General features: G+C 39.2%; 1 protein-coding gene and 1 non-coding gene across 2 annotated transcripts in view; both read right to left on the reverse strand.

Annotated features, from left to right (window-relative positions):
- Positions 1-27267, reverse strand: part of LOC124552629 (protein draper-like) — a 237919-nt gene that overhangs the window by 77158 nt on the left and 133494 nt on the right. Inside the window, exons 10-11 of the mRNA XM_047126954.1 lie at positions 10645-10773; positions 1984-2091 (exon numbers count right to left, since the gene is read on the reverse strand). Coding sequence (XP_046982910.1) covers positions 1984-2091; positions 10645-10773 — 237 coding nt within the window. The remainder of the gene's footprint in view (positions 1-1983; positions 2092-10644; positions 10774-27267) is intronic.
- On the reverse strand, positions 8090-8163 carry Trnat-ugu. Its single transcript has one exon. It is a non-coding gene; the product is annotated as a tRNA-Thr (tRNA).

Genomic DNA, 27267 nt, shown 5'->3' on the forward strand with positions numbered 1-27267 from the left:
ATACTAGTGTAAATGTCTGCTCTTCAAGGCCTGAAGTTTGGCTGAGTGACTGGTCCTCAAATTTTAAGTTCTCAGTGAGGCTCCAAAGCTCCACAATTTAAGAAATTCATCACACGTAACATAATTCAAATTATGTAAAAGGAAATTTACTTTAAAAGTAAACTACCATTCACAATATTTCCCCATGGTCTGTTAGAAATGTAAATAGCTGTGATGCCATGCTCACTGAAAGTAATTTGTTTGACTTCGTCCTAAAGCCTTTGAAACATTTTGTTGTTGGGAGATACTTCTGTGTGTACTGTGGTTTGTTATAGTGAAAGATCCATTTTCATTGCAACCAAAGGTTTATTTTGGTATTGTTCTCTCACTTATATTTTATTGCTCCATTATTATTCTGCAGTAGCTAGCTGAAGTAAAATTATTTCTTAGAGTATGAGCTATTACCAGTACAAATTTAAAAAGTTTAACTGAAAATTAAAACAATGAAAAGTTCCTGAAATTCTAAAAAAAGTTCCAGATTTTACCCAGGTAAAATAATTCCCATGTTTTTCCCAGATTTCCTGGTGGTTCTGATATATATAAACACAGTAATCAGCTAACTTTGCCCAGCTGACATTCACTGAGTTCCACCACAATAAAGATTGTTAGTATACAGCATAAACTTCAGGGATACGAAATAAATTTTTTTTAAGTTTGCTGTTGACATTTTATTAAAAAATTTTATTAAAAATTTTTATGGAAAGAGTAAGTTGATTACTCAGTTCTTATTACAAAAAACTGAGTAATTCAGCTGTGCACAGTCATGATTTTTCAACAGTCTTGTTGCAGTGCAACGCTGAAGTGTGTATGTCTATTTCAAATCCCAAGAGCTGCAAAGTGAGGAGTACAATCTGTGCCTCATTGCAAAGTGAAATGCAGCATTCCAGATCTAATAAGAAATCAAATCTGTTTATGGGGGTGATGTGATGAATTACACTAATGTGTATAAGTGGTGGTGGTGCGAGTTTGAAGCTGGCAGAAGAATGTTCATGATGAATAAGGGAGTGGGCATTCCTCAATTATGACATAAAATGGAAAGGTTTGAGGAAATGATTCATGGTAATCCTCAATGTTTCCAGGAATCTCTCAATTTCTTCTGCATGAAATCATTACCAGAACACTTGGTCTTCAAAACTTGCATGTGAAGTGGGTACTAAGCCAGTTTGTAGATCAGCACAAAGTCAACAGAATCTCTTCTCCATAGGAATTTCTTGAACACTTCAAACTGGAAGGTATAATAATTCTTTGACTGGCCACAAAATGTGGGTGGTCCACTACATACCTGAGACAAAAAGACAATCAATGCAGTGGTTGCATCAATCCCCACCACCAGTGAAAAAAACTCAAAACTGTAGCTTTGATCCAAAAAATCATAGTCTCTGCCATAAAGGGATTCTCGTCAATACATTTTTGTGACAGTGAACATTAATTAATGTTATGGGGTACTCTGAAACCCTAAAAAACTACAGATGACACAGAGGAAAAGAAGGGGAATGTTAACAAAAGCAGTGTGCTTTTTGTACGGTAATGTACCTCGCCACACACCCAACATCACAATGCAATTCTTGGCTTCATGTGACTGGACATCATCAACCTTCCCATTCACAAACCTAATTTGGGGCCTTAAGATTTTCATTGCTTATCCCACAGCTTACACAGTGCTTTGAGAACTACATTCAAATAGTGTGGATTACCAATTTTTAAACACTTGATTGCACTTAATTTCTGGACATGTCTCATATTTTTGAAACAGATAAATATAATGGTTTTAAAGAGAAATTACTTGAGGGAGAATTAACCTTTTTTTCACACATGAGTTCTGTTTCTACAAGGAGCCTCAAACCTTTTGGGTCAAACTGAAATATGCTACATAAATATGACCATCCATCAACTAAATAGTGAATGTCTTACCTCACCACATTTAAAAATTCATCAACGACTCACCTTTCTGTGGGTCGCAGGCAGCACCATTCTGGCAGTGGCACTTCTGAGAGCAGTTCTTACCATATTTCTCCTGGCTGCAGGGGCGGTCACACTGCATGCCATCCCACCCTGGATTAAAGGAGAGTTCATATGAATAATTTAAAAGCTCACAGTGTAGTACCAGTAAAGCTACACAAGTTATAGAAATTGCATTACCAAAATTCATCTCTAGGTGCAGCTAGGACACTTGGTACTGATATTCGACATTTCAATTTATGTGTACACGAATAGTTAATCCAATTTCTGGGTATCAGTGCAGTGATATATTGACAATAGGTAACTCTGTTACTGCACTGTTCATTTGTTGACATCACACCATTGTTTTTGTGCAGTACTGTCATTTAATATTGTTTCCGTGCTATTTTTCTTTAAGTTAATGTTTGTAGTTCTTGATTTCAGTCACTTTTGCAGTTTTTTTTTTTATAAAATGTGTTCAACAATGAAAATTGTGAGTTATTGAAAAATACTAGTGATAGAGAGTACTTTAGTGAAAGTAATGTTCTTACTGGTATACTGATTGAAATTGAAGACGGAACAGAAAATATATGGTATACTGAAATGATTGCATCTGAAACACTGCAGGTGGTACTACAGCCAACACACAGTTCACAGGATGCCTGGACCACAGCACATGTCACCAGTGGAATCTACCGCAATCGAATATTTCAGTCTATTTTTCACAGCAGTGTCATTTCAACTAACTGTCACCCAAAACAAATTGCTCAGCTAGGTAATTTATATCTCAGCATGCTGCTACTTTTCCAGCCCAATTTAAAAATAGAAGAATGTCACAATAGATAAGATGTCTTATACCGTACTTACTAAATATGGGCACAAAACCGTCTAAGGCAATTACATGGTTACGCAGAACTCCATATATCAGGCAGACTGTAAATTATACTACGAATTTAATTTTTCTTACGACTTTTTATTCAGAATTCTGTATAGATTTTATGGACACTAGTGAGCGGCTTTTAAATCAAATGCAGAGTTAACTATATGGAAATAAATCAAATTTATATTATTTTTAAAATTAATTATTTTTAAATCGCCACTTATAAACAGTTTAAAGTGAAGGAGTATGACAGTCTGGGTATTACATAATAAACTGCACATTTCTGTGGATAAGTAGTAAGTTTTCCATTTTTTAAAATTGAATCCAGCACGATATATGGCAGTTTAAATAGAACACTGAATGACAGTATAAAAACATTTGACATTTTTAGCATTCACTGCTCAAAACAGCCAACTGCAGCAGTGTTAATATTGTGTTAGTTCACCTTTGGAATGCAATATTGCAGCAGTTCTGTGTGGCATGGATTCTACAAGTCCTTGGTAGGTATCTAGAGGTATATGGTATCACCAGCTGCCTATTCACAGGCCAAAGGCCTAACATTTACAGTAAATTTTTCACCAGTCACCTGTCAGCACGGTGCTCGTGTCCGAGACCATCCCAGATGTGTTCAATCGGGTTCACATCGGGCAAATTCCTGCTCGTGACATCAATACGAGTTCACTATTGTACTCCACAAACCACTGTATCATGAATCTGACCTCGTGACACAGACAGTTACCCAGCTAGGAACTGACATTGCTGTCAGGCACACTTCAAATTTGAAGGGATACAGCTGACCTGCAATAATGCTCACAGTCAATAGAGCACTTGCCCATGAAAGGTAGACATCGCAAGTTTGAGACTCAGTCTGGCACACAGTTTAGATGAGGCAGGAAATGTCAAGTTGGCACACACACTCCACAGCAGAGTTAAAATCTCATTCTGGAATTGTTCACATGGTGCACAGCTTTCAAGTTGCCTCTTATTATAACCACAACATCTTGAGAAAACTAACAAAAATTCTAAATAGGGAGCCAGGTGAACTGCATTAAGAACAGCTACCCAAGCACTTTCCTTTTCCACAACAGAATGTGCATGTCTCGTATGGTCCAGCTGCACACATGCTGAAAAAGTCAGTCCAAACGTACACACAAGCAATCTAACAACAGAATACATGAAACACACACCACTTGGAAAGCTTTTTAAAGTGGCTGGATTCTCAGATTCTTAATTCTGAAGAATAGCACACGATCATACAGAAAAATTTCAACAGACTTTCAATGAGCGCCACCCCCTGCACGATGCTTCATGTAGACCTTGCAGATCAAATCCCACAATGGATTCCCTGTTACTAAGCTAAATAAGAACTACTCCACCTCACAACAGATAACCAGTGCCGATGTTTCAAACTTAAATATTTGGAGAATATTGAATCACATCAGAGCAAATGTGTATTGCTATTCAACACAAATCTAATTGACTGGAGCCTTAAAAATGAAGCAGACAACAAAACTGACTGTGGTGAAGTCCAGGTCATGGCTCATCAGTTACAATGTTCCAGGTGCCCCATGAAATGTATCCTTGATGACCTACAGCTTAACAAGAAAGGGGTACTTGATGTGGCCCAATACTGAGTTGAAAAACCTAAAAAAAATTTTTTGACACAAAAAAGTAAATTAAGTATAAACCCAAGTCCCATGAAAGCCCATGTGACTGCTTCCCTGACACCCCCACCCCCCACCCCCCGTCCCCCCTCCTTCCCCATGGCTATTATATTTCCACTAGCATGCTTCTGTGGCATGGTACATGTTTAAAGCAGCCATTCACCTGGATGATGTGTACACAGGCACAACCATCGATGTGGTGTAACGAGAAACATGATTAGTCAGATATCACATTTTCACCAATCCATAGTCCAATCCCAGGGTGTATATGTGGGCAAGAAAAAAAAATCCCAGCTTTTTGCTGGATTTTTCAATTAAAAATGCACTTTTTCCTAGGTGAAAATAGATTTTTTCTGTATTAAGTGACAATGTACTTTACATCAGAACTATAAAACTCATCAGCCCTTTGAATGGTAAAGGTTTCATACATGGGCATAAAATTTCCTGACAATTTAGGAAGTGAAAACAGGCAAAAAGTAACATTATTTGTAAAGATCTGATGTGCAGCAGTTTGTAAACTATATATTTTCATATTAAGAAGAATAAATACAAACTCCACCAGACACATCATGGTAGTTTCTGAAGCATTGAAAACAAGATTGGGCTGTGTGATGCACAATTGTTAGCTGATCATAGCTCATGTCATGTTATTTTGCCAGTCAATGACAGCAGATATTCAGAGCATAGGTGATATGATGTAGCCAGCCAGTAGCAACACCATTTTTAAGCACCTTGAACACATAAATAGGAAAAGTTAATGTTTTAAATTAATGTAAAGGTGCTGCCTTCTGTTGTCTGCTTATAGAATTACTTTGAAAGAAGCAGCAGTGAATATTAGAGCTGTTTGGAGCATGATTTGGAGAAGGTGGACAATTCACTTCCAAAACAAGCAGAAAAGAAGCAAACTGGAATTTTTCTGATTGCAATATATGTCTGCACGCTAGAACACTTTGACTTTTCCATATAAAATTCAATTACATGTGCAACTGCTCAAGAGCTCACCTTGCACTTGCTTTAGGATAATTGTACTTTTTTCCATTGTTACTGCATAATTTGTATCTTTGAAAGAACTAAAATTAATATGAAAAACTGACCTTGAAGTTTGGTTTCATTAGTTTGTTTCACCCTTTAAGATATACCAAACAGAAAAATGCCATTAAATTTTTAAATAACGCCATAAATGACTGACCTTCTGGGTCCAACATTTTTCTACCTGTCTGGTACCCAAAGTGTTAAGTTTCAAACGAGACTCAAAAGCTCCATGACTTACAAAATACATTGCATATTCTCACATATAACATAATTCATCTTGCATCAAAGAAAATTTACTTTGAAAGTAATGTTTCTCAAAACACCAGCAACAATATCTTCCTGTGGCCTGATACCAGTGTAAACAGTTGTGACATTATGCTCATCAAAAGCAGTTTGCTGTTATGAAGTATCGCTTTGTCATCATCCTAAAGCCTGTAACACATTATGCTGTTGTCAACTGCTTTTTGTGTACCATGTTTTGTTGTAAATATGCATTTTCTCTGCAACTAAAGTTTTATATTGGGTTTAGTGTCTCATTTATGTTTTATTCCTATAGTATTATTCTGTAGTAGCAGGCTAATGTAAAATTCTTTGTTAGAGTCTCAGTTCTTACTAGTCAAAATTATAAAAATCTAACTGAAAACAAACAATTAAAAATTCCCACGATTCTAAAAAATTGCCAAGTTTTCCCTGGATTGTTCCAAGATGAAAAAAATTCCCACATTTTTCCTGGATTTTCCATTTGTCCCATGGTGAATACACTCCGGATCTCAATGACTCTGCCCACTGCCATCACAACTGACAATATCACTGGGTCAACACAGGAACACAGAGGTGTTGACTGCTGTGCAGCCCTGTGTTTAATGGCTTGTCACTCACTCATGACTTCAGCATCTTCCAACCACTTTCTACAGATACCCATGACAGCAGCATGCAAACAGCTGACCAGCTTTGTCGTCTCCTGGATGCTCAGTCCTACCTACCGTGCCATAACAATCTGCCTTTTGTCCAAGTCCTTTATATCAATTGTTTCACCATTAGAGGCCTGTACTGTCACTAAAATTATTCACCATTCCCCTCTTCTCTACTTATATACTTTCCTTCTTGTGTTACATCCGAGCACACACCCCAGACCAACCCAAACTTCTGCATGTCACACGCCTCTCTATTTCTTCTTGTAAATTATTAATTCAATTACCCACATTCACACATCTTGAGATTCACGTGCAGGTTTTAGAACTGAGTCAATGAGAAGTCCGATTATTGTTGTCATTTTCGAAAATGACTTCTCATCTTAATTCGAAAACCTGCACAGGAATCACAAGATGTGTGAGTAAGGGAGATTGAATTAACAATCTATAAGATGAAATAGATAGGTGTGTGACATATGGAGGTTTTGGTCAGTCTGGGCAGTATGCGCTCGTAGACTAAGTGGTAAGGCAACTACCTGCAATGGTCAGAAAATCCAGGTTCATGTCCCGACCTGGCACAAATTATCATAAGTCACTGTAGGTTGTACATCTATACCCATTACTTTAAAGTTGAATTTCAGGGTTAAATTTCAATTGTCATAATGTTTTGGCTTACCAATGAATAAAGAGACATTAGACTACCCTGGCCTTCAGAAATATTAGTTATTTCCTTGGGGAGGGGTGAAGGTATAAAAAAGTGGACACGAAAGCCTTAACAATTTTGTAATCTGGTAAAACATCAAATCTCTGATATCGCTGTGGCTGGAAAAAGATCCCATGAGAACAGGACCAGTGATGACTGAAGAGAATCATTCAACGTGGCAGAAGTGCAACCCTTCCACAAACTGCTGCAGATTTCAAAGCTGGACCATCAGCAAGTGTCAGCATGTGAACCATTCAACAAAATACCATTGATATGGGTTTTCGGAACCAAAGGCCCACTCGTGTACTCTTGATGACTGCATGACACAAAGTTTTATGCCTCATTGGGCCCGTCAACACTGGTATTTGACTGTTGATGACTGGAAACATGTTGCCTGGCCAGACGAGTCTCATACCAAATTGTATCGAATGGCTGGACATGTATGATATGCCTCATGAATTCATGGACCCTGCATGTTAGCAGAGTGGAGGCTCTGCAATGGTGTGGGGCATGTACAGTTGGAACAATATGGGATCTCTGATATGTCTAGATACGACTGACAGGAGACGTGTATGTAGGCATCCTGTCAGATCACCTGCATCCATTCATATTCACTGTGCAATCCAATGGACTGGGCAATTTCAGCAGGACAATGTGACACCCCACACATCCAGAACTGCTACAGAGTGGCTCCACGGAACACTCTTCTGAGTTTAAACACTTCTGCTAGGCACCAAATTCCCCAGACACCAACACTGTTAAGCATATCTGGGATGTATACAAAGACAGTAACTTCTTCTCGAAAGAACAGTTTCTGTTGATGACCGTGCAGCTTTTCCATGGAATAAATGATGACTGACTGACAACCTCAGCTGCCGACAGGTGTTGTTGATATACCTCGATGTGGACAGCTGAAAATGTGTGCCCCAACCGGGACTCGAACCCGGGATCTCCTGCTTACATGGCAGATGCTCTATCCATCTGAGCCACCGAGGACACAGATGAATAGCGCGACTGCAGGGATTTATCCCTTGCACACTTCCCGTGAGACTCACATTCCCAACTGTCCACAATTCTGCATATGTATTGTACGTTATAGACATTTGTCCACCCACTCATTACTCGCGCATGCTATGGCGATTCCCGTAAGAGTTTGGGCAACCTGTGCACATTCGCACAGACGAAGGTCAATGGCTGGGTAGCCTTTAACTATATATACGAAGACAGTAACTTCTTGTTGAAAGAACGGTCGGGGCACACATTTTCAGCTGTCCACATCGAGGTATATCAACAACACCTGTCGGCAGCTGAGGTTGTCAGTCAGTCATCATTTATATCTGGGATGCCTTGCAACGTCCTGTTCAGAAGACATCTCCACTCCCTCCTACTCTTACAGATTTATGGACAGCTCTGCAGGATTCAAGGTGTAAGTTCCCTGCCCCACTACTTCAGATATTAGTCGAGTCCACGCCGTGTCGTGTTGCAGCACTTCTGCATGCTCACATGGGCCCTACACAATGTTAGGCAGGTGTACCAGTTTCTTTGGCCCTTCAGTGCATACCAGCGATTACAAAAGAGTGTCAAATTCATGAAGAACCTGTCAGCATGATCCACTTATCAGTAGATGATGCACTCCACCTCTGGCTTGGATGCAGGTACTGATTCAGTTGGGCACGGTGTCACAAAGTAGTTGGATCCTCTCCTGAGACAAGCTGACTGACAAGTGTTGTAACTGGTCCTCGATATCCCAAATAGTGGCAATGGAACAAGGTTGATCTATCCAAGCTGTTCCCACACATTCTGTCAGAGAGAGATCATGGGATCTTCCTGACCACAGGAGTGCATCATCACCTTACAGACCGCTAACAGAAAAAAAATCGCAGCACCAAGGGGCAGTTGTGCAGCTTAAGCTGAAGTTGGAGGGCACATTTCTACATCTGAAAGATAATGTCTATTCAGATCTTGTGCCAGTCACCTAAGGGTGGTGCCAGTAGCACCAGTATGAGGATGCAAATTAGACTCACTGTAATGGTCATGAGGTTTAATCACCTTTGACATTAGACGCGGTGAGTTAATGTTGATCAAGAAAGCCTTTAGGGCAACAAACACACCATTATCAACACCTCACTGAGGTCATGCAAACGGCTATAAGAAGCTGGATGTTCCTTCCATGATACTGCGAAAAAACTTGGAATGTAGCCACTGTATATGTCTGATGGCAGCAGTGGTCACAAGAATGTACGGTTGCAAGTAGACCGGGCTCTGGACGGCCACTAACACTACCGAGAGGGAAGACCATTGTCTACAGCAAATCTGGCACATTGCACTGCATCTTCAGCAGCAATCTGACCAGCAGCTGGCGACACAGTGATGCAATGAACTGTTACAACTCAGTTACTTCAAGGACAACCCCAGGCAAGATGCCCTGAAGTGCGCTTTCCGCTGACCCCAGACCACAGCCACCTGTGACTTCAGTGTTGTCACGTGAGAGCTCATAAGAGGACTTGGTGGAAGTCTATTGTGTTTTCTGATCAAAGCTGTTACTGCCTCGGTGCCAGTGATGACAGTGTGTCAGTTAGGAGGAGGTCATCTGAGTGTCTGCACCCAACGTGTCCTCATGCTAGACACACTGGACCTACACCTGGAGTGTGACTTCTTCCTGCAGACAACCTGCCTGCGTGGTAGACACATTGGACCTACACTTGTAGTAATGGTCTGGGGTGCAATTTCATATGACAGGACGACCACTCACGTGGTTATCCCATGCACCCTGACTACAAAACTGTACATCAGTGGGTGTTTTCCTGTAAGATAACACATGTCCACATACCACTGTTGTGAGACAGCATGCCCGTCAGTGTGTCAACATGTTGCCTTGGCCTGCTCAATCACCAGATCTGTCTCCAATCAAGCACGTATGCGAAATCATTGGACAACAACTCCAGTGGCGTCCATAAACAGCACTGACCGTCCCTTTATTGACCGACCGAGTCAAAATGCCATGGAACACCATCCCACAAACTGATATCCGGCACCTCTGACAACGCAAACATGTTTGGATGTTTGCATTCAACATTCTAGCGGATGCACCAGTTATTAGGTGTACCAACATTTCACATTTGCAACGCCTTATCTCTCACTTAAATTAACCTGTAGTCTTGCAGTGTTAATCAGTTAAACGTGTTACCTAGACAAACGTATTCCAGAGATTTGATTATTCTACATTAATCAGCTTTTGGTGTCATGTTTTTTTTTTTGTCATATAAATATGTATTTTTTAATTGAGCATTCTCATGTAAGCTACCACGGATGTTCCTAACTTCTGGTACTCACATGCACAAGGGTTCAGAAATTAGAAGATTGTTATAGGAGTGACGTTTTCGGAAACAACCAAGAGTACAGATAAAAATCAATCTAATTTCGTACTGAGCACCTTTGTTCTGAAAATAAAGAAAGACCTTCTAGCAACAAACTTGCCTGGCCTGCAGATACAACGACCGCTTTCTGGTAAGCATGTGGCACCGTTCTTGCAGTTGCAGCGATGTGCACAGTCCTGACCAAAAGTGCTAACAGGGCAGCGTTCACTGCAATTGATCCCCCTAAAGCCTAAAACACAGAAAATAAATAAAATAATAGTAGTAGTAGTAGTAATAGTAGTAGTAGTAGTAATAATAATAATAATAATAATAATAATAATAATACTGATGATGATGATGATGATGATGATGCCAATCGTGATGATGATGATGATGCCAATCGCTACTGGCTATTAAAGACAGCTTGCAGCCACAAGAGCCAAGAGGTGTGTTTTTAATGTGTCACATGGTTTTTAAAACAAAATTAAACTGGAGAAAGAGTGTCTTCTGTGTCTGTGGATACATATGTTCAATGTCTTTAACTGAACTAACAGAACACTGTTTATGCGAGTAACATTATTAGACTTAGAAGTACTTTTACAGAATTTATCCACACATCAAGTTCCTGAAGCAATAGAATGCACGTCTCAAAAGCACTCACAAAATTAGTTTTTAATGATTTCCAAGCACTGTCAAGTACAAAAAATTTTAATCTTCTTTACAAAGCCATCCACAGTTATGCACATATCATTCTTGTCTTGTCATCATGACATTGCTGGTTCAATTGTCACTCCTGAAAAAATCATGGAGATTTGAGCTCATAAATAGGCTTACCAAAAGTCATTTCTCCCATAGATCACTCAAAAATTGAACAGGAAAAGGGGTGCAACACATCATAATGTGACACGCAGACTATGTATCTAGACACAATTTTTAAAAATTTTATTTAACTTTTACACTGCTCTGCAAAACTTAGAGACAAGCTAAAGTCAGTAACAAAGCTGCTTAATGGAAATGAAAAAGTTTGGGAGAATGTAATTAGAGATCTCCCAGTCAAGTATTGGAAGTTGGGCATTACATGGCACGAGGTAAGCACGACTATACTGCCAAATGGGTCTGGCCCCACAATACAAGGCAGTTGGAGGAAGGGGAAAAGACAGTATTTGTCAATCAGCGAGCTGTTACAACGCAATTTGGTGGTGGTCTTCATTGCAGCATAGCCCAATATGGATGACTTCACATGGGGGAGAATCATTGGGAAACTGGAAGAAGGATGAAGTGCAAAGTGTGTAGCCTGGGAGTTTGGTATTGCTCACAGCATTGTTTCGCATGCATGGGGAGCATTCTGAACCACAGGCACTTCTGCTTGAAGAAGAGGAGATGGTTGACACTGATCAACCACAGCAGCAGATGACCTCTACATTGTACAACAGGTAACAAGGGACTTACGTCAAACATTGGGAGCAATTGCAACCACATTTAACAGGACTGAAAGGCGCACAATCTCACACTCCTCAGTGGCAAGTCAACTACACGGAGGTCGGTCTCACCGCCTGACACCCAACACGTTACATTCCGCTGACACCCACACAGTGGCAGCACCAGCTGCAATGCTACCAAGAGCACAGGATCTGGACCTACGAGGAGCGAATTGCCTGTTCTTCTCAGATGAGAGCAGATTCAGTCTCAGTAGTGATTATGGTTGTATATGGTGAGAGGTGAGAACATGTAATGCACACAGGAACATTGCCAAGCATGATCTTTTGGTGGTCCTGTTGTTGCATAATGTTGCGTGGTTGTTCTGAAACCAAATTTTGAAACACAGTATATTCACCAGTCAATGTTATTGTGACACTGTTCTTTCCCATCTGCATCTTTTCTGATTGAATTTTTATCAATGACAAAATGTTACCACTTTGAGCAGCACAAGTGAAGCAGTTCTTGGAACAAAAGGATATTTGGCAAATAGATAGCCTATTGCAGCATGTCAACATGGATCAATGACCGTCCATCAGTTGTCTACTGCACTCGTGGAGGAATGGAATACTGTACTACAAGAATTCCTCACCAACCTTGTATCCAGCATGGAAGCACATTAAAGAGCAGTTACTGCCATCAATGATGATCACGTATTCTACTAACAACCATGACCTGACTTTTGCAACAGGCAGGAGACCATCATGAATTGCAGTGATGTCAGTGTAATTATTGTCTTTGAATAAAAGTGTCATTTCTGTTCATCTAACTGCACATTTCTTTCAGTTACCTTCTGTACTAAACTGCAGTAGTTCTTTCTACGTATGGCATAAGTTTCATGAACATATATTACTCGTCAGTGACACATTATGCGAAAGTTACTTTCATCATTAAGTTTTGAACACCAATCTGAAATGTTAATCAATAAATACTGGACCATAATTTTCTATTAAAAATGATGTCTTATTATCAACTGCTAACCAAACAAAAAAGGTGAGTATTCATTGTAAATTAAAATTTGGTAAAAAATGTGAAATATCTTTAATTTCTAGAGATTACATATAAATTCAAACACAATATTAAGAACAGTATTACCAGTACAGGCCTTTTTTTTCTCTTAGCAATAAGACAGTTGATATTTTGTGCTGCATTTTGATTTAGTGTAAGCAATGATATTTTCATGCAATTAGTAATTAACAAGAAAGATTTTATTTTATTTAAAAAATATGATTCAGCAATTTGTTGGTTAACACTTCAGTTTGATGATAAATATAGAATTCAAATAAAAATAAAAAATGTTATGGCTCACAAGAATCACACCAGCCATTTCATAATTAAGAAGCTCAAGAATGCTGCACACAAAGCCTTGAGCAACTTTGTTATAAAGCTCACAATTTTTTGTATTTAATAACACTCTGAAATCTTCAAAGCTGATACTTGAGGTTTCTTTTTTTTATCATACCATTGCAGGAAATTTATATATAGGCACTGCCCTTCAGATCCTACAAGAAAATCGAAGAGATCCAGTCCGTGATGTTGCCTTGTTAGACTCATTATGCCCTAGCAAGTAAACAATATTCATATGACTAGCAGGTTTTAAATTTGGAGAAAGCTCATGCTAAAAGTGACACAAAATAACAAAAAAGGCCAAACCAAAAAGCACAGGAAAGAAACAGCAAAAACAAGAAAGGAAATTGAAAACAAGCATGCATCACAAGACAACCACAAATACTTTCTTGATAAGTGAGATCACATGAAGCCACTTCGCTTTAGTGCAAGCAGAAGTTCAAACTGCTGCCCTCTGCCTGATTTTTACTGCTTTCTCAAGTTCCAGTTGCCCTAGTGCCATGCAGGAAAATAAAGTGAGTCACCTGTCCTTCATATGTATAGCACTCATGTTGGTATCATATAGTGCACATTACTGAAACTACTGACTATCAAAAAATCCAAAACTATAATTCTGACTCAAGATTAAGTTATAATAATTACTAAAAGATCACAAATCTATGTACAGACTCATAGTCTCAGCTTTCATTTTCAGAATTTTTGTTTAAATTAATGAAAACCAAGCAGAGTCCTGGGTTCTGCATTTCCCGTAACAAATGCATCGTGTTCTGGGACAAATTGATAGTGGAAAGCCTTCAAAACAGATGTGTGTTATCTGTTTCATAAGAAAGATTTTGTCTGAAAGCTTAAGGGGCTCCAAACTGTTCAAAATCATGAAATGTTCAGTTTTTATTTTTTGAATTTTAAAAATCTACACACTTTCCCTTTTCAATCAATATATAATTTATTCACTTCATAAGATTACAAATATTTTTGAAATATGTTCTGCATGTGCATGATCCACTGTGCTGCTGTTAAACTGCTGTCAAATGTTGTACCCATGAATCTACATGCTTATCACATACATTTTAATTATGTGAGACAAAATAAGCATAACAAAATAAATGTTGTGGCTAACCTGTGACAGTTGATATGTATCACTTGCTCGATTGTCATGTGTTTCATGTTTATTTACTCTCTTGTAATCCTGAAAATATTCATAGTGAATTCTGTTTGTGGCAGTTCCACCTACTTTTTATATTTCTTTGTTTGTTGTCCTCTGTGTCGATGTATTGCGTTGCTACACTGGCTGCAAAATGGGGTTTGTAATTTGAACTTAGACTACTGTAAATGATGTAGCCGACAAATGCACAGTTGCGTTTCACTGTCTTTTACTTTATGCTAACAACTTCACAATAACACACAGTTATATGGCCAGTGCACTATTGTTTAACTTGTGATAGTTTGCCAGCAAAACTCCACATACTGCTACAATAGTTTACTGTTGAACATCTACGAGCAGTAAAAACATAACCACAAAGTCCACAGTTCTTGAAGAATAATCAGGTATATATGGAGCAGTCACTGTCATTGGTTTTCACAAAGCCTAATTGTTTGACACTTATTTCACAGTTAAACTGAAGCATTGTTGTTGTTCTAACAAGCACAGGTTACTCATCTGAAACTCAGCCATGAACTGAATGTCTTGCGACCAAAAATTGGGCCCTTATATATCATCACAATAATCAGTACTGAGACTTCACATTGCTTTAAGTTAAATTTACAGAAATCACAATTAAAACTTTACTCACTCAATTAATGGAATACATTGAAACATTGCATCTTTTTAACAGTTTCTTCTTCTATGAGCTTTAGGCCGAATTATTTGTTTAAATCATGACATTAACAAATAGTTACACAAACAATAGTTTTGACAAAACTGTTAATTACTATGGAATTAATTCAGGGCTTTCTTTGCTAACATGTTTTCAAATATAGCCAAACAGATACTTTAAGATTACTAGCATTTCGTCTTTCAAATGTTTATAATCAGTGCAGAATTTATATTTGTTTACATGTCATGTGGTGGTGACGATGATGATGATGATGATGATGAAGTGCATTGTATTGGACACATATAGAAATGAATGGGATCAAAGCTTTGGCAACTGAAAGCTTCATACAAATAAACAAAGTCAGTGATGGTAAAGGGTTAGATAGGAAGGAAACGTTAACTGACAATGTAATTGACAAAATTCAGAAATATTATGGAATGGCTATTATGAAATACACTCACAGTGTCAATGCAATGAAGAAGGCTCTTTGGACTCTTTCTTTTCACACTTTTTTAAATGACAAAAATCCCCATCATTACTTGTGACCCAAAGGAGAAAACAGTTGGTATAAGTACAACAATGGACTGCTAAGTGGTGAAGTGTACACTCATAAACATAGTCTGCCTGATGTGGTTACAGATGTGATAAAACCTATTTTCAGATACTTAGCAGCACCTGTCTGTTGAAAAAGTGTGTTCGTCGAAAAACTCAAAACCCACATGAAAGTGTAAATAGTGTTATATGGTCAAGAATCCCCAGTACTGTGTTTGTTGGAATAGAAACACTTCACTTCCATGTGTACAATGCTGTTGCTACTTTCAATTATGGCAGTGCTGTAAGATACAAAGTATTTTGAAATATGGGAATGAACAGAGGTTTCAACATGGTACAAATAATGCTTGCTTTAGTCAAGGAACATCTTTGGGCTGCTGACATGGCTGTTAATAGCCTAGAAATACAACCCAGAGTGAACAGGAGGAGAACAAAGAAGAAGCTGCAGGAGGAGGTTGCAGAAAATGAAGGTAATCCATCCTATTGACCTGGAATGCACTAAAAAAGTAATCAGAACTCTGTTGCTTGCTTCCCAAAAGTTTTATTTTTTCATACAATTTACAGGTTTTTTCAGTCCACCAAACCAATTTGCTTCAAATTTTCAGGAAATGTTACACATTCCTTTCTGCATAGCTTAACAGAGCATTTTTCCAAAAACCTGTATACTGCTGAATTTACAAACAATGGCACCAAAAACCGTGAATTTTCATTACAATAGAAAAAATTAATCTCTAACAACTGAATTTAAAATTTTGAAAATCCCTATGTTAAATTGTAGCCAATACTCCAATAAATAACCTGTAAAAAATTCAACTTCCTAGCTCAAATACTTTCTGAGAGAAGACACAATTTATGAGTGCTATTTTAACATTGGAAAGATAGGGCGTTTGAGAGCCCCTCAAATACTTTAGCAGTTTTCTTCATTGTGCCTGTCTGTGACTCAACGCCAACTCTGTATGATATGTGGCAACCAATTTACTCTTACCATATTATTGTTATTCCACCCTGGACTTTCCATTCTTTGATTTTATTGAGGGATTTGTCATTTTTTTACTAATATTGTGACAGGGAAAGTTGCTACTCACTATATAGCGGAGATACTGAGTCACAGGTAGGCAGAACTAAAAGACTTTCATGCTTAAAGCTTTTGGCCAATGGCCTTCGTCAACAGTGAAGCCTTGACTGATCATTAATTATCCTACCAACCTTGTATAAAAACAAATGTGCCGTGCCTTATCTTTCCAGTCTCCCACCACCTCCCAAAGTCTCACCGTCCAGCCACAGAGCACCATTTCACTCGTAACTCAGAACTACCCAGGACTGGAGAAACTGAATTTCATTCTCCGCCAGGGATTTGATTACCTCTCGTCATGCCCTGAAATGAGAGATGTCCTGTCCACCAACCCCGCCCCCCCCCCCCCCCCCCCCAATAGTGGAATTCTGCCGTCCACCAAACCTACACAATATACTCGTCCATCCTTATACAACCCCTGCTGCCAATCCCTCTTACCTCATGGCTGATACCCCTGTAATAGACCTAGATGCAAGACCTGTCCCATACACACTCCCACCACCACCTACTCCAGTGCAGTCACTAACATCAACTATCCCATCAAACGCAGGGCTACCTGTGAAACCACTCATGTGGCTACAAGCTAAGTTGCTACCACTATGCTGCATTCTATGTAGGCATGACAACCAATAAGCTGTCTGTCCACATGAATGGACACCGACAAACTGTGGCCGAGAAACAAGTGGACCTCCCTGTTGCTGCTCATGCCGCCAAACATTATATCCTTCATTTCCATGACTGCTTCGCGGCCTGTGCCATATAGATCCTTCCCACCAACACCAGCTTTTCTGAATTCTGCAGGTGGGAACTTTCCCTGCAATACAGCCAACGTTACCATATCCTCCTGGCCTCCACCTCTGTTAGTCGCTGTCCTCACCCATCCAGCCCCTTACCTGCTCCCATTCCAGCACTACACAGCCATCATTCCACCACCACACACAGTCTCTTTAATTTTTTATTCATTTTTTTTTAATTTATTTCTCTCCTTTACCGCTACTTTCCCCCTCCCCTGTCGCCCTCCACACCTCTCCCCTGGCCGCTGACAACCTGCAGCACTTCACTGTCTGCCATCCCCACCATACTATCCCTCCCTCTCCCCACCCGAGCCCCCTCCTTACCCCTTCCCAGTGGTCACTCCCATCATGCACCGATGTCGCTGCTCGCAGTGTGCTTTCAGTTGCCCCAGTCTGCAGTTGCGTGTGAGAATCGTGTTTGCGTTTGCACGAGTGTGTGTGTGTGTGTATGTGCACACATGTGTGTGTATTGTTGGCAAAGGCCATTGGCTGAAAGCTTAAAGTGTGAATGTCTTTTTGTTGTGCCTATCTATATAGCATCTCCGCTATATAGTGAGTAGCTACTTTCCTTCTCATAATATTTGTGCATTCCATCCTGGATTTTCCATTTTTTCTTGTTTACTAGTTTCCATGAGTAAGACAATTTTCAATCTTCTGTCCACATTTTCTGTATTTTAATCATCATTTTAATCAAATGGAAACCCAGTTCTAAGCAAAGAAGGGAAAGCAGAAAGGTGGAAGGAGTATATAGAGGGTCTATACAAGGGCGATGTTCTTGAGGACAATATTATGGAAATGGAAGAGGATGTAGATGAAGATGAAATGGGAGATATGATACTGTGTGAAGAGTTTGACAGAGCACTGAAAGACCTGAGTCACAACAAAGCTCCAGGAGTAGACAGCATTCCATTAGAACTACTGACAGCCTTGGGAGAGCCAGTCCTGACAAAACTGTACCATCTGGTGAGCAAGATGTATGAGACAGGCGAAATACCCTCAGACTTCAAGAAGAATATAATAATTCCAATCCCAAAGAAAGCAGGTGTTGACAGATGTGAAAACTACCAAACTATCAGTTTAATAAGTCATGGCTGCAAAATACTGACACAAATTCTTTATAGATGAATGTAAAAACTAGTAGAAGCCAACCTTACGGAAGATCAGTTTGGATTCCGTAGAAATATTGGAACACGTGAGGCAATACTGACCCTACAACTTATCTTAGAAGAAAGATTAAGTAAAGGCAAACCTACGTTTCTAGCATTTGTAGACTTAGAGAAAGCTTTTGACAATGTTGACTGGAATACTCTCTTTCAAATTCTAAAGGTGGCAGGGGTAAAATACAGGGAGCGAAAGGCTATTTACAATTTGTACAGAAACCAGATGGTAGTTATAAGAGTCGAGGGACATCAAAGGGAAGCAGTGGTTGGGAAGGGAGTGAGACAGGGTTGTAGCCTATCCCCGATGTTATTCAATCTGTATATTGAGGAAGCAGTAAAGGAAACAAAAGAAAAATTCGGAGTAGTTATTAAAATCCATGGAGAAGAAATAAAAACTTTGAGGTTCTTCGATGACATTGTAATTCTGTCAGAGACAGCAAAGGACTTGGAAGAGCAGTTGAACGGAATGGATAGTGTCTTGAAAGGACGATATAAGATGAACATCAACAAAAGCAAAACAAGGATAATGGAATGTAGTTGAATTAAGTCGGGTGATGCTGAGGGAATTAGATTAGGAAATGAGACACTTAAAGTAGTAAAGGAGTTTTGCTATTTTCGGAGCAAAATAACTGATGATGGTCGAAGTAGAGAGGATATAAAATGTAGACTGGCAATGGCAAGGAAAGCATTTCTGAAGAAGAGAAATTTGTTAACATCGAGTATAGATTTAAGTGTCAGGAAGTCGTTTCTAGAAGTATTTGTATGGAGTGTAGCCATGTATGGAAGTGAAATGTGGATGATAAATAGTTTGGACAAGAAGAGAATAGAAGCTTTCAAAATGTGGTGCTACAGAAAATGCTGTAGATGGGTAGATCACGTAACTAATGATGAGGTATTGAATAGGATTGGGGAGAAGTGAAGTTTGTGGCACAACTTGACTAGAAGAAGGGATCGGTTGGTAGGACATGTTCTGAGGCATCAAGGGATTACAAATTTAACATTGGAGGGCAGCGTGGGGGGTAAAAATCGAGAAGGGAGACCAAGAGATGAATACACTAAGCAGATTCAGAAGGATGTAGGTTGCAGTAGGTACTGGGAGATGAAGAAGCTTGCACAGGATAGAGTAGCATGGAGAGCTGCATCAAACCAGTCTCAGGACTGAAGACCACAACAACAAATCATGAGGGTGTGCTGAAGAGTAGTACTTTTGAAATTTTATGTGAAAACTCTTAAACCTTTTTAAATGAAACTAATGTGAATAACATCGTACATCTTAAGTCTTCGTGTCTACATATTTGCAGTCCTCTACCACTAGAGGGCTCTGAATTAGCATGTAAAGTGGTGCTGTGTAATGTAAATATGCCAGTCTGTCGGGAACAGTGTGCTGTAGTACAGATTGAAATTTGAAGTCGTTCACACACGGAGCACCCTCTCCTCCAGCACGACAACGGCAGACCACACACGAGCGCTGCAACGTCTACAAGAATCCCACACTTCGGGTTCACTGTCATCGATCATCCCCCATACATATAAACTTGCAGCATGCTGCACGTGAAAAATACGAGGGTCTCCACAAAGTATGTTCCGTTTCTATCTGCGGCAGCACTACGATCGCAGCTCCGAGCGGTCGCGGCGGTTACTCTGACTCGACGAGAAGACGTGTACACCATTTTCAGATCGCTGCTGCCGACGTGTGCTTTGTAGTGCTTCTTTATAATGCCACCATGTGTGAAATCGTATCTGCGATTTGTTCTCTAAATGCAAAGAAAGTTAAACAAAAGGAAATTCATTGGGAAATCTGTGAGGTTTATGGATAAAACGTTATCAGTGATTCAATGGTTAGAAGATGTTCAATGAAGGACATGATCGAGTGCATGATGAAGAATGAAGTGGACGCCCGTCTGTGGTTACTGATGAGCTGGTTCACACAATTGAAGAGAAGATTAAGCACAACTGTAAGTTTACACTTAGTGCCCTCGCTACCGAAGTTCCACAAATCTCACGATCACTAATTCACAAAATTGTTACAGAACAACTGAAATTTTGTAAACTTTGCTCACGTTGGGTACCCAGAATTCTTACTGTACAACACAAAAAAACCACAGATGGGCAGTGTACTTCAGTTTTTGACATCCGACAATGAAGAAGGTGGTAGTTTTCTTTCTCAGATAGTCACGGGGGATGAGACTTGGGTATCGTACGATGTCTCTGAAACAAAACGGCAACCGATGTAATGGAGGCACACTTCATCCCCATCAGAGGTTACACCTAAGAAAATCTTGACACCTTGAAAAGTCATGTGCATCATTTTTTGGGACAGAAAAGGCATTTTGCTGATCGATTTCTTACCATGAGGCCAAACAATCAATGTACACAGTTACTGTGAGACCATTAAGAAATTGCACGGTGCAATACGGAACAAGAGCCAAGGATTACTGTCAAAAGATGTTGTTTTCTTCCCACGATAATACCCGACCTCACATGGCAAATGTACCACACAACTTCTACGGGAATTTCACTGGGACCCGTTTGGTAATCCTCCATGCAGCCCGTACCTCGCTCCTAGCGACTTTTGTCTCTTCTTACACCTAAAATCTGTCCTTGGTGGTCAACACTTCAATGATGATGATGAGCTGAAGAGCATGTTACCACATGGTTGAATACACAGGCAGCAACCTTCTATGAAGAAGGCATACAAAATCTTGTGCCACGCTATGACAAGTGCCTACAAAATTTCGGAAGCTATGTAGAAAAGTAGTTTAACAGTTATAGATTTTTGTACAATAAATATTTTTTCTGTATCTGTACATGTTTGTTTTATATAACCAAATAGAACTTACTTTGTGGACAACCCTCGTAGGTCCGAAACTTGTCTTGTTATTGAAATAAATGGTTGTAACTTCATCATGAGTTGCATCAAGAAGTATCTATTTTTTAAATTATTTCTTAATGGTTACTAGTTTCAGACACCTCTGTCTATTTTCAAACCATCTGCGCTGTAAGTGTGGCAGATACAGGCGATAGCCCATGTACAGAAATTACCCCTGCAGTGGTATATGGCAGACTTAACAACGGCAAGTTACACCACACAGGATAGACATTAGAGTTCTCTAATGTTGGCCATATATTGCTTTGATTACTGCAGGGGCAGTTTCTATACATGGGCTATTGCCTTTATCTGTCACACTTACAGCATGAATAGTTTGAAAATGGACACAGGTGACTGAAATCAGCTGCCATAAAGAAATAAAAAATAGATACTTCTCAATGCAATTTATGATGAAGCTACAGCCAGTTATTTCGTCCCCATACAGTCCTGACTTGATTCCATCTAATTTTCATCCTTTTCCAAAACCTGAAGAATACCTTTGAGGACATCAGCTTGATAGTAATTAAATGGTGCAAACAGATAATTGCAGCATCCAAGAAGAAATCGTGGGAAGACTTTGGAAACAGGTTGGAGACTTTGGGTCAAGCTGCTGGAAAACCATTCTGGAGTGTAATTAGCAGTCGTCGAAAGGGAGGTAGGAAGGAAATGACAAGTATTTTGGACAGGTCAGGAAAACTGCTGGTGAATCCTGTGGATGCCTTGGGCAGATGGAGGGAATATTTGGAAGAGTTGCTCAATGTAGGTGAAAATGCGATCAGTAATGTTTCAGATTTCGAGGTAGAATGGGATAGGAATGATGATGGAAATAGGATCACATTTGAGGAAGTGGAAAAAATGGTCAATAGATTGCAGTGCAATAAAGCGGCTGGGGTGGATGAAATTAAGTCGGAACTCATCAAATACAGTGGAATGTCAGGTCTTAAATGGCTACACAGGATAATTGAAATGGCCTGGGAGTTGGGACAGGTTCCATCAGACTGGACAAAAGCAGTAATCACACCAATCTTTAAACATGGAAACAGAAAAGATTGTAACAACTACAGAGGTATCTCTTTAATCAGTGTTGTGGGTAAAATCTTCTCAGGTATTGTTGAAAGGAAAGTGTGAGTATTAGTTGAGGACCAATTGGATGAAAATCAGTGTGGGTTTAGGTCTCTTAGAGGCTGTCAGGACCAGATCTTTAGCTTACGGCAAATAATGGAGAAGTGTTATGAGTGGAACAGGGAATTGTATCTATGCTTTATAGATCTAGAAAAGGCATATGACTGGGTTCCTAGGAGGAAGTTATTGTCTGTTCTACAAGATTATGGAATAGGAGGCAAACTTTTGCAAGCAATTAAAGGTCTTTACATGGATAGTCAGGCAGCAGTTAGAGTTGACGGTAAATTGAGTTCATGGTTCAGAGTAGTTTCAGGGGTAAGACAAGGCTGCAACCTGTCTCCACTGTTGTTCATATTATTTATGGATCATATGTTGAAAACAATAGACTGGCTGGGTGAGATTAAGATATGTGAACACAAAATAAGCAGTCTTGCATATGCGGATGATTTAGTTGTGATGGCAGATTCGATTGAAAGTTTGCAAAGTAGTATTTCAGAGCTAGATCAGAAATGTAAGGACTATCGTATGAAGATTAGCATTTCCAAGACGAAAGTAATGTCAGTGGGAAAGAGATATAAACGGATTGAGTGCCAAATAGGAGGAACAAAGTTAGAACAGGTGGACGGTTTCAAGTACTTAGGATGCATATTCTCACAGGATGGCAACATAGTGAAGGAACTGGAAGCGAGGTGTAGCAAAGCTAATGCAGTGAGCGCTCAGCTATGATCTACTCTCTTCTGCAAGAAGGAAGTCAGTACCAAGACTAAGTTATCTGTGCACTGTTCAATCTTTCGACCAACTTTGTTGTATGGGAGCGAAAGCTGGGTGGATTCAGGTTACCTTATCAACAAGGTTGAGGTTACGGATATGAAAGTAGCTAGGATGATTGCAGGTACTAGTAGATGGGAACAATGGCAGGAGAGTGTCCACAAGGAGGAAATCAAAGAAAAACTGGGAATGAACTCTATAGATGTAGCAGTCAGGGCGAACAGGCTTAGATGGTGGGGTCATGTTACACGCATGGGAGAAGCAAGGTTACCCAAGAGACTCATGGATTCAGCAGTAAAGGGTAGGAGGAGTCAGGGTAGACCAAGGGGAAGGTACCTGGACTCGGTTAAGAATGATTTTGAAGTAATAGGCTTAACATCAGAAGAGGCACCAATGTTAGCACTGAATAGGGGATCATGGAGGAACTGTATAAGGGGGGCTATGCTCCAGACTGAACGCTGAAAGTCATAATCAGTCTTAAATGATGATGATGATGATGATGATGAAACAAAGGTGAGGTTGTGGCTCTGCCAACAAAAGCAAACATTCTACAGTGATGGTATCAAAAGCCTGGTCTCTTGTCGGGAGAAATGTATTCATCAGCAAGGTGACTTCATTGAGAAATAAATACATAAACATAAAGAATAAATATGCAGAATGTTAAAAACATTTGTTCTGTGTAAAAAAAAAAAGGTTAAGATTCTTCACATAAGAAATTTGGAGGCATTACTTTTCAGCATGCCCTCATATGTATATGTATGAAGTCTTATTTGCTTTTCCCAAAGTGTATCATTAGCCACATTTCTGGGAGTTTCATTGCCTTTTTGGAATTTAAACCCTTTAACCTAGTCTATGTGAAACAGACCGTCTCATCTCCTCTGATAGCTGTACAATAAGCAGTTGTGGAACTGCAACATCACTATCTGATCACAAAACTGCAGCAGTTGCCACCAGAATAAGCATTTATCACTCTCACTCCTATGCAGTTATCTGTGTTGACTTACTTACTGATTTTCAAACAGTATAATATTCCATTCCTTTCAACAAAGCTTTGAATATACACATAGATTACCAACGAACACAATAAGTCTTAATTATATCGATGCACAAGTTTCATATTGCACACTTTTAAGAGAGAGAACATTAATCTTGCACTTTCAGTGAAGTTGTCATTTGCAGTATGGCAGCAATGTGAAAATAGTTTTAAATCATTTATCAGAATTATCTGTATCATCATACAGATGATTGAAAGAAAGCTTAAAAGCCAAAACTGCTATGTGAGAAATAGCCTACTAGTGTCTTAATACATCTGCAGTGTTAAGAAGATACAGTTCGCGTATTTCCTGAAGAAAATTTAAAAATAGCAGTCACTGCAGTGAGTACTAAGAGTACATTTTTATGCCTAAAAATATTCTATGGATGTCTACAGCATGCTTAGTTAATTCCTGTATGGATTTTATGTCAGTCTTTGAAACATCAAGAAATGGTTTTCAGTAATATGAAGCATAAAAGATAAGATGCAAAATTAGAAGACTCAGCCAAGCAGAAAACATAGCCAATATATCTGTTCCTTTCTGTTCAGCAACTTTTCAACTATGCTCAATCCTCAAAAAGGTCAGAGCCAGCTAAGAAGTACTCTGTTTTCATAAAGTCTCGTGCAATAGCTAATGTGTGTACAAACATATAAGCACCAATCAAAAAGTCTCAATTTGAGGGTATTATTGCACACACACACACACACACACACACACACACACACACACACACACATACATACACACACACACAGAGAGAGAGAGAGAGAGAGAGAGAGAGAGAACTATGTTGATGGTATTACCATGTGTGTCCAAATAGGACCAATGTGCAGTTATTCCTTACTTGGCTGCCAAAGAACAAACACCAGTTGACATCCATCAGAGAATTTGGAATGGTGTGCCAAGTTCCTTGTTGGTCTTGATTTGACACAAGACACTGTCAACTCAAATGGGACACACTTTAGCATCTGCCCTACAGTCTTGATCTCTCACAATGCAGTCATAATCATACCTTCAATCCCTTGAAAATGACTACAAGGGTCAATGTGTAGAAGGCAGTTATGGATTTCTTCAGGCACCAGGACACATTTTGTCAAATACATATATCCAACATGGTGCATCAGTGGGAAGGTAGCCTCAATGCTCAGTGATTTTGCATTATTGGCATAGCGGTTCTGGACTGTACGGCCTTCTCCAAACGGGCTGAATAGGAAGAGTTTCTTTAAATGATAACACTTGACACACTTTATTTTCAATACAGAAAAGATGAAACTTTGTACGCTGAGCAAAACATGAAGCAAATTATGAATTAAAAAGTAAATATTATGTGAAATGAACATCTTACTTCACCACACTGTGACTAAGTTTTATTTTTCTAGACTTTTTCATTTACTGCATTACTTTTCATTGCAGTGGCTGGATGAAGAACATATCCAATTAAATCACATAGTACATTCTTAAACATTATATCTTAATATCTATATCTTAATATCTCCCCAATGTTATTCAATCTGTATATTGAGCAAGCAGTAAAGGAAACAAAAGATAAATTTGGAGTAGGTATTAAAATCCATGGCGAAGAAATAAAAACTTTGAGGTTCGCCGATGACATTGTAATTCTGTCGGAGACAGCAAAGGACTTGGAAGAGCAGTTGAACGGAATGGATGGTGTCTTGAAGGGAGGATATAAGATGAACATCAACAAAAGCAAAACGAGAATAATGGAATGTAGTCGAATTAAGTCGGGTGATGCTGAGGGAATTAGATTAGGAAATGAGACACTTAAATTAGTAAAGGAGTTTTTCTATTTGGGGAGCAAAATAACTGATGATGGTCGAAGTAGAGAGGATATAAAATGTAGACTGGCAATGGCAAGGAAAGCGTTTCTGAAGAAGAGAAATTTGTTAACATCGAATATAGATTTAAGTGTCAGGAAGTCATTTCTGAAAGTATTTGTTTGGAGTGTAGCTATGTATGGAAGTGAAACATGGACGGTAAATAGTTTGGACAAGAAGAGAATAGAAGCTTTCGAAATGTGGTGCTACAGAAGAATGCTGAAGATTAGATGGGTAGATCACATAACTAATGAGGAGGTACTGAATAGGATTGGGGAGAAGAGGAATTTGTGGCATAACTTGACCAGAAGAAGGGATCGGTTGGTAGGACATATTCTGAGGCATCAAGGGATCACCAATTTAGTATGGGAGGGCAGCGTGGAGGGTAAAAATCGTAGGGGGAGACCAAGAGATGAATACACTAAGCAGATTCAGAATGATGTAGGTTGCAATAGGTACTGGGAGATGAAGAGGCTTGCACAGGATAGAGTAGCATGGAGAGCTGCATCAAACCAGTCTCAGGACTGAAGACCACAACAACAAACAGTTGCTGAAGTTTAACATCTTTCTTTGTATGAAGTTTACTTGCAATTTTTTAAATGTTAACAACAGCAAACTAACAAGCTACTGCTCTAAGACTGAATCAATCATTCATTCACTCTTTAGAAAAGGACTTTAAACAAAAACTACAATAAAAGAAAATATAGAAAAAACTTATTCTTACCCAGTTCTCATAGTCATATACATTAAGAGAAAATGATAATCATCTTACCATTCAGAAAAGGAAAGGGGAAAGGATTTTGGTGAGGCGTAAATCAAAATGCTGACAGTCGTGGTTCAGAAAACTTCATCAGTTAACAGCAGAAAATACATCAGACAGTAAGTCATGGATAATGTACAC

Source organism: Schistocerca americana, chromosome 10 (genome assembly GCF_021461395.2).
Source record: "Schistocerca americana isolate TAMUIC-IGC-003095 chromosome 10, iqSchAmer2.1, whole genome shotgun sequence".
Taxonomy (NCBI): Eukaryota; Metazoa; Arthropoda; class Insecta; order Orthoptera; family Acrididae; genus Schistocerca; species Schistocerca americana.